The sequence below is a fragment of the Monosiga brevicollis genome, genomic scaffold (assembly GCF_000002865.3).
Source record: "Monosiga brevicollis MX1 MONBRscaffold_12 genomic scaffold, whole genome shotgun sequence".
Taxonomy (NCBI): Eukaryota; class Choanoflagellata; order Craspedida; family Salpingoecidae; genus Monosiga; species Monosiga brevicollis.
The window spans coordinates 711,666-720,715 of record NW_001865049.1 but is presented as its reverse complement, the minus strand read 5'-3'; the positions used below and the strand labels follow the sequence as shown (position 1 = coordinate 720,715).

General features: G+C 55.8%; 1 protein-coding gene across 1 annotated transcript; it reads left to right on the top strand.

Moving 5' to 3' along the window:
* Positions 1 to 869: 869 nt before the first annotated feature.
* Positions 870 to 8,877, top strand: MONBRDRAFT_32683 (uncharacterized protein; the record flags this gene model as incomplete). Its single annotated transcript, XM_001746425.1, has 18 exons — positions 870 to 992; positions 1,058 to 1,136; positions 1,211 to 1,303; positions 1,389 to 1,461; positions 1,589 to 1,679; positions 1,773 to 1,858; positions 1,981 to 2,065; positions 2,197 to 2,381; positions 2,488 to 2,843; positions 2,942 to 3,088; positions 3,217 to 3,627; positions 3,705 to 3,799; positions 4,144 to 6,072; positions 6,108 to 6,319; positions 6,449 to 6,542; positions 7,238 to 7,363; positions 7,524 to 7,739; positions 7,951 to 8,877. 18 exons carry the CDS (start codon positions 870 to 872, stop codon positions 8,875 to 8,877), a joined length of 5,328 nt encoding a protein of 1,775 aa, XP_001746477.1.
* Between the last annotated feature and the right edge of the window lie 173 nt (positions 8,878 to 9,050).

Sequence of the window (9,050 nt, the reverse complement as noted above, 5' to 3'; positions counted from 1 at the left end):
CATGCTGGGGTGTGCAGTGAGTTGATGGCTGATAGCCATGCGCAACGCTTTTGGGGCCTAGTGGAGGCAAGCCAATCGGCCCATGCTCTCGGCACGGATAAAGGTAGGCTGAAGTCGGCGGTCCCGCGTCATTCTGAGGCAACGCTAGGCCTCACAGACCTGCTGCCATGTGTCCACGTCATGGTGCGCAGCCATCTACGATCATGTTCTCGCTCACGCACAGAGCGAGCTCAACGACATTGCTTTTGACGTCTTCAAGGTGCTTTGCTCAAACACTCGGAAGGCTTTGCTTGCCATGCTTTCGCTGGCGAACCAAAGCCCCTGATGTTGGCCCAAGCAGATCTCATGTGTGCCAATCGTGACCAACTGCTTTTATAGCTGAATCTGGCATCCCGTAGCGCGTCCCCAGCCGTTGCCATGCAGTTTCAGTTGGCCACAGAGGCCCTTCGAGCGCACCCATCCCTGTGAGTCTCGTCTTTGACTCGAGCAAGTTTGACATTTTTTTTCCATCGGTTTACCCTCTCACCGCATGGGTCCCTCGTGAATTGGCCTGCGCCCTGCACGGATCCTCTTCGATTTGGTCATGATAGGCAGAATTGCACTTCATTTGTGACACTTGGTGCCGCCGCGACATGTGATGCAACTGAGCTTGAGGATCTCATCACTCGAGCCCAGACCAGTGCCACCACAGACCCCACTTTGTCCGTTTTTCCGTCGTGCCCCCTTGGCCGCCTGTGCCCGCCCACCAAATTTCCTTCTTGTTTTAATGCCCGTGTGTGTTGTCCTGTTATTCATCCCTACCAGCTTGTTGGATGTCGATCATCAATACCCCGAGGCCCCAGACCGGGAAGCACCCCGTGCCTTCCTTTATGCCGAACTGGGCGCACCTGATTTTGCGGCACGTGGCCTTTCTCTGTCGCTTCGAGCCGATCGGAGTGCCACCTGACGTCTGCATGTGTGCCAACAAAAATGTTTGGCACATATCGAGGCATGTCACTCGATCTGCTGCCTTCTTATCATCTCCTTGCCCCCGCCCCCTCCCCTTCCTCCTGTTTAGGCATGGCATCAGCGTCTCGTCAAGCTCCAACAAGACGGTCGCATCTTGTACATCCTGCGACACTATCGCCGAGATCACGGTACGGCCCGACCCTACTCATTAGCAAATGCATTCTGTCACAACATCTTGCTAAACCTTTGAATCCACCTGCAGAGCAAGATGGTCCAATCCGGCTCAGCGGCTGGGGTGTTGAACTTGCTGTCAAGAAGACTGAGTACATTGCCACGGACGATTCCGCTGTCGAGGGTACGAGTTTTCAGTCGTGCGCCGTCTTCTTCGCTGCCGAAGCTTCGATTTCATTGGCCATTTGTGTGCGTGTCCGTGTGCGTAGAGGATGTCACCGAGGCTCTGGCCGACGAGGCAGTTGAGGATGAGGATCAAGTGGCGGGATTCGATTTTGCTCAGTGCGTACATCAACAGCTTTATCCATTGACCAATGGGCCGCCTCTCGCCAAAGCTGCAGCCCAACCTGCATGCATATTGGGTTGGCAGAGTAACATTCGACAATCGCACCTGTTCTTCTTCGTGTAGACTCCGTGCTTTGCACCCTGACCAACAGGAACACCTCGCTCGGCTGCAACGCCAGCTCTTGGAGACCCCCATCGAGATTCATCCTCTCAAGGTTTGCCCTTGCCCAACCACTCATGGTCACCCTCTCGAGCACGTTGCGACTCACCACCCGCATCCCGCTGTGGTTGGCTGCTCGCCCATTTAGGCTTGGGAGCTACAGGATATTGATCTTCAGGCCGCGCAGCGCGTCCTTGAAGCTGCGGACCCAGTTCAGACTCTGCAGGCCATCACGTCAGTCCCAAAATCAACCACGCTGCTCACCGTCGGCTACAAACACCTTTTTTTTTTTTTTTTTTTTTTTTGTATCCTCTTCTCTTGCTCATTGCCCACTGCTGATGACCGGCCCCGTTTAGGTCCAATTTTCCCACCATTCAGCATGTTCTGGCTCAAAACAAGCCCAATGAGACCATCAAGCAAGAGATTGCCATGAATCAACAGGTCCGTTTATAGTTTTGTTTCGTTCTGCTCTTCTCTGCCACCGCTTGTGATTGACGTTAGAAGCAGAGCCTTTGTCTTGTCTCGTGACCTGATCGCTTTTTTTACGATGCCGCTATCCCAAATCTTGACAGTCATTGCAATACGTGGGGCTGAGTGCCGGAACCACACTGATGACTCTAAATGATGTTATCTTGGACACCACCACTGTTGACATCTTCTATCTGCTCAAAATTCTGGCTCAGCACAGTGACACTATGTCCGAGCTACAAGAGGCTGGCATTCCTGCCAAACACGTCCCCGAGTTCCAAGGCATTAGGTACTGCACCCACTTTCACTCCCACTCCCACCCAGCATCATGCCCCTTGTCCTTAGCATTTTGCCTAGCTTACTCTTGTAACGCCTTTCTCCTCTGCCACCCCTAGTCTTCAAACGAACCCTCCAGCCGAGGTGCTCAACCTCAAGTCCTCGGCAGTGCAATACCTGAATAATCTCGAGAAGGATTCAGCTTACAGCCGGTGGCCCTCAACCCTGACGGCGTTGCTGCAGCCCTTGTCCCCGGGCACCAAGTATCGCGTTTCGCGTAACATCTTTACCATTTTATTGACGGGACGCGTGCTGGATCCCGTTTTTGCCGCACAGCTTCTTGAAGCCCACGGACAGCTCGTCAAAAAGCAGGAAATGGTTCGCGTTGGCATTCTGGCTGCGACCACGGTGGGCCAGCGTCAATTGCGACAGCGGACGGTTGAATTCACCAGCACTGGCCATGCAAAAACCGGAAGTTAGTTCCCTCTCAGCTCACACTGGTTTGCATGGCCTCATGTAGCCGCAAGCTCACACCGAAGCTGGGGCTTGCCTTGCTGCTTGACGATGCTATAGAAGAGACTGATGTCCTGGCCTTGGCACAGTCTGAGGAAGAGAGGCTTGAGGTCCTTCTCGTGCGTGCATACAGCGTCGTACAGAAGCGCAAAAAGAGCACTCGACGCGCTCTGGATTGGCTCTGCAGTTTTTACCAGCGCTACCCTGGTGTGTACGGGCATGTCTAAATTTTCGTCTTGTCTATTCATTTGATTGCTTGTCTATCTGCTTGTTGCCACGGGCCATCGGTAACGCATATCTGTGCCCGCCTCTATTGCTGTGCGTTCCCATTGCAGACGTGACCGAGAAGGCTATTCAGGAGCACGCCCTTACTGTCATCACGAGCACAGATTGGCAAACTACCGTGTTGAATTATGCCAAGGATGTGGATACCATTCGCAGCCGCATGGATGCACACTTTGAGGCCAGCGGCTTGCCCCTGCGTCAAGTGACCGTCCTCTTCAATGGACGCCCTGTTTCTCTGGAGGATAACAAGAATAGCGTGAAACAGATTTTCACCCAAAACTCGCGACAGCAGTTTGGCATGTTGCAGCGACAGATTTACTACCGTCAAATCAGTGACGCAGGCAGCGTCTATGATGCCATTATGAAGCTCAACAAAGCCACCAAGCGCATGACTGCGCCGGAGCTGATGAAGCACACAAATGTTGTCCTGTGTGGCAGACCTCAAAATATTACAAGTGCCGGTAAGTTCAGTCTCGGCGCCGCCCTAAGCCACAACCTTTCAGCCCCGTGTTGTCACCCATGACATGTGCATGCGTAGCCGAGCTGCAGGGTGCCACCAGTGGCCAGGTGCTGTCGTGGCTGGATCAGAGTCTCAAATACTATGTTAAGCCCGAGAGCAGTGCCACTGTCAAGGTACGACTGTTCGTCTGCTTTGGCAGTCCGATTCAAGTCCGAGGATGATTGCCTTCCATATATAACCGCAACGCCGGCTGCCAACTCACACTGCGCCTGCCGCAGTCCATCACGCATTGGGTGGTGGCTGACCTGCAACGCCCCGACCATCGTGTGCTTGCCTTTGAAGTCTTGCGTCGGCTGGTCAGTTGCACTGCTTCTGCAGTTCCTTCACCTTTGTTACCAATCGAAACCTCGTGCTTTGTTTTTGTCTTTTGAGCCGGGAGTGCATTTGGCGCATTGTGTTCGCTCAGCAGTGTCCCTCTATTCGGGGTTGTTTTTTCCTTGATTTGCGTTGGTCGTAGCTCTCGTCGACTCGCGTGCGGGTGGCCTTTTTGAACAGCGCCTCCGGTGAACAAGCAGACGTCCATCACCTGATCAACGCCATTGGGCGCCATTTTGCGAGCGATGTGGCGCTCATGAAGATAGGCCACGTCCTTGCACACAGCATTAACCATCCCGACGCCAATCTGGACGACTTGATTAAGGTTCTCAAGAGTAAAGACCAAGCGGCCGTTCGCACTCTGGTTCGGACGGAGCGCGACAACGCTCTCAAGGCTCGGCTACACGAAGTGGCCGTCAAGCAAGCTTTGCAACTGGAAAACGGTGCGCTCGCATTGGTGACCAATGGTCGCGTGTACGGTCCCTTTGGTCCCGATGTCTCGTTTTCTGGCAGTGACCTGGCTTTCTTGGAGAATTTCCACAACAACGAAGGACAGGCCAAGCAGGTTGCCAACCGAGTCGGACGTCTCTTGCCGGGTCTGCGGCAGCGAGACCGCGAGACCATTGTTCGCAATCTACTGGCGCTCTTGACCAACAGTGCAGAAAAGGCGGGCACCTCGGGCCGACCCCAGCAGCGCCTGGACCGCCGCCACCTTAGCAACGTGGCGCAAAAGTACAGTGCGGTGACGGTCGCGCCGCGGGACTCCACCGATAACGCGCTGGTCCACCGCTGCTTTGTTGTGCTGGATCCTTTGTCAGCGCAAGCACAGCGCGTGGCCCCCTTGCTGGCCATGCTGCATGCCAATGTGAACGTCGAGATCACGCTGCTCATGAATCCTGTGCTGAAGGTGTCGGAGGTGCCATTGAAGCGGTACTATCGCATGGTATTGCCGTCAGTGGAGTTTGATGCGCAGGGTCGTCTGACTCCGGGGCCTCGGGCCGTATTCCGGCAGCTGCCTCGAGCGCCGTTGCTTACACTGGGCATGGAAACCTCGGCTTCACTAATGGTGGAGGCGGAGCAGTCAGCTCACGATCTGGACAACATCCACCTGCAGAGCGCAGACGGCGACGTGTATGCCCTGTTTCGTCTTCGCTACTTGACCGTCGAGGGTGGATCGCTGGCAGCTGACACGCGCGCACCCACTGCGGGCGTGCAGCTACAGCTGGGGACGCCGTTGGCGGGGGCCTTGTACGACACGCTGGTGATGGCCAACCTCGGGTACTTTCAGCTCAAGTCGCAGCCCGGTGCATACGAGCTACAGCTGCTGCCGGGCAAGTCGACGGATATCTTTACCATTGAGGAGGCGGGGGGCTCGGACAGTCACAGCCAGGATCAACGCCCGCTCGTCTTGGTGCGCGATTTCACCGGAACACACGTGTCGTTGCGCCTCAAGCGCCGCCCAGGACAAGAGAAAGCCCGACTGCTGGACGACATGCCCTCGGCTCACAGTGCCGGCGACGGCGCCGCGGACAAGGCTGAAGAGACTGATCCAGGCGCGAGCAGCGGCGGAGGGCTGTGGGATTCCCTGTCCAGCCTGATGGGCACGGGTGAGAAGGGGTCGGCGACGGCCGTTGGCGCACACAGCGGTCGCGTGGAGCGGGCCGGGGAAACCATCAACATCTTCAGCCTGGCATCGGGACACTTGTACGAACGCTTCTTGAAAATCATGATGTTGAGCGTGCTGAAGAACACCCGCAACCCGGTCAAGTTTTGGTTTTTGGAGTCGTGCATGTCACCGCAGATGAAGGCCTTCTTGCCGCACATGGCGGCCGAGTACGGTTTTGAGTTTCAGCTGGTGAGCTACAACTGGCCACGATGGCTGAATAAGCCAGCCGAGAAGATGCGCCTGATCTGGGCCTACAAAATTTTGTTTTTGGACGTGCTCTTCCCAATGGACGTGAAGAAGATCATTTTTGTGGACGCCGACCAGGTGGTGCGGGCGGACATGCGCGAGCTGGTGGAGTTGGACCTCAAGGGCGCGCCCTACGGCTACACGCCCTTTTGCGACTCGGTCAGTATGCTGCGGGTGATCGACTGCGCGAGCAGTATCAGGGCCTATCCCAGGATCCCAACAGCCTCAGCAACCTGGACCAGGATTTGCCCAACAACATGGTGCACAACGTTCCCATTCGCTCGCTGCCGCAGGAGTGGTTGTGGTGTGAATCGTGGTGCGATGATCGGTCCAAGGGCCGAGCCAAGACCATTGATCTTTGCAACAATCCCAAGACCAAAGAGCCCAAGCTTCAGGCGGCTGTCCGGTGTGTCGCGCGGCGTGTGGCAATGACTGTGGCTATCTGGCCGGCGCGCTTGCTGACGATTGGCCCGTGCCAAGTCTTTCATTTTCTCTGGCCTGCCATCGCTCACCCTGTTTCTGTTTGGCGTCATAGGATCATTCCCGAATGGACGGCGTTGGATCAAGAAGCCCGCAACCTGACAAACCGCGTGGTGAATGCCGGCCCGGCGCCTGGTTCCGGCCACAAGGTGGACGAACTCTAAACCCGACGGCCCACCATTTTTCCCGCAATTGAGAACATTCGCACAGACAGACAGACACAGACACAGACACAGACACAGACACAGACACAGACACAGACAAACCGATTTTTTGTGAGAAGGCATCATGCAGACCTTTCTTTATTAGAACATTGCATCCGTGCACTTGCCAGGCCTCAAAGGTTGGTCACGCCAGCAATGCATGAACACATGAACACGCAGTTCCGAATGTGATGGAGCCGATCATCAGAATCGAGAGAGAGGACCGAGCACGAAACGGTTTCGATGCAACAGCGGACAATATTTGTGCAAGTATGCATGGTTGGTCTGCCTTGCGTGCCTCGTTGGCCGGCAATTCAGCGAGGGTGTGCAACCGAGCGGATTGCCACCGCGCTTTTCTCCTTTGAGAACTCCCCGTCGGAAACAACACTGGCGCGATCCCAGCTGCCACTGCCATTGTGCTCGAGTGAGATCGGAAGGAAGTGCAGTGCATCCCATAAGAAGAAGAGCACACACACACACACACACACACACACACACACACACACACACACACACACACACACACACACACACACACACACACACACACATGAATTTCGCTAGAAATGCGATCACACCTCTTTGTGAGAACCAATGTTGTGTGTAACGTGTTGTCATCGTCCCCATTTTTGTTCTTTCAGATTCTTTTGATCTCTCTCTCTCTCTCTCTCTCTCTCTCTCTCTCTCTCTCTCTCTCTCTCTCTCTCTCTCTCTACTGCGTCACAATCCAGGCAGGCTGCCACCCTGAATCCTTTGCTGGGCTGAAGGTGGCATGGGCGACGCAACGCCATGGGCTTCACACATGCAAGCGATGCGCTGCCGAAGAAGCTTGTGCACACGCTACGGTCCGCGGCCTTGACCAAAGGCACCCACTACCAGACTCACAAGCATCATCACCCTCAGCAGCATCATCATGGTGATCATCAGCATGACGATCACTCCCTGGTCTTTGAACCAAGCGATTGTGATGATCGGCCAGAACCCGCCAGCGTGGAGAGCAGCGCCGCCACCAGTCAGGACAACAGCGCCAGTGCCAGCGATGGCACTTGGGAGCCTGACACCTTGACTGAGACTGAGCTGAGCCTTGCTCACCACAACCCCCGGGCGAGCCATCAGACACGCCCCCACCCTGGACACTCCTCGGTACCGGCATGTTGGTGTTGGTGCCAACTCCCTGTTCGGCTCCTGGTCTGCCACATATTCCCGCGCTTACCGTGGTCGACCCTGAGGCAGCTGTCCTTGGTCTGCCCAAACTTGGCCCTTGAGGTTGGTTGACTGGCAGAAGCGTTGGGCTCTCACTTGGCTCGTCGGCTTGGGGTGTGTGCCGCGACTCACCGTCTCGTCGCCTCCTTAGGTGCAGAAGCTGGCACATGTGGCATTAGCCTTTGCGCCGACAAAGGACTGCGTGACCCAATTTAATGCTCTTCTGGTGCACGGCATCACCACCCGGGCAGCGCTTTGTCATGCGCTCAACTTTCACGTGACACGACATGCCGGCTACCGAGCGCTTTGCGGTGCGTCCGACACTCAAGGTGTCGAGTCAGTGCTGCAAGATCTTTTGAGCCTGGCCATTCGGCTGCGACACACAGCTCTGGTCAAGTATCTGCTCGAGCAACACGCCTGCCTTCGCGTGAAAAACCCCCAACCGGGGAAGCGGTCCCCGATGATGCTGGCCTGCGCCACCGGCCACTTGCCCGTCGTAGAGGCGCTGATTCAGCATCAAAAGTTTATCTTGCGTGATTTTCGCGCCATGGACATGGAGGCACTGGTGACGGCCGTGGCCCACAATCGTCGTGCCGTCGTGACCGCTTTGCTCAAGCGCTACAACTTTAATCTGCGTGACGCCCGTGCCCGCAATAACGTCCTCCTTAAAGTCTGCGCTCGCAATGGCTGGCAACAAATGCTTGAGCTCCTCCTCGAAAAGTTTGCCTACACAGCCGCCGACGTGCAGCGCGATGATTACGAGGCACCATGTCTAGCTTACGAACACGGGCACACGACCGTGTTTTGGTTTCTCGTGGATCGCTTTGGTCTTGCAAAGCCAGAATTGCTCGAAGCACGCCACTTTAGCGTGCTGCGATGGGCGGTGGATCGACAAGATGGAGCCATGTTGGGTGCACTTGGCCGAAAATTAGGTTCAGCTCAGGCCACGGCCTGCCTCCGACGCATGTGGCGTGCAACCGGAGCATCGCTTCGGCCTGCAACGACGGAAGTTGCAACTGAACCAGCCATGGCGGTGCCAAAGGAACGCTTGCGCGCTCGTCCGCGACCCGCCGCATAACGTTCCAATAGTTTACCTGATGGCACTGGTCCCTGCACCTCTCGCCCAATCCGTGGTCGCGACCAGAGCATTCCCATTTATTGCTTGCCATGGCATTCAAGCATCACGTTCCCGTCCTTGCATGTTTGCTTCATTTTATTCTGCTCTTGATGAAACAAAGCGCTACGGTCTGA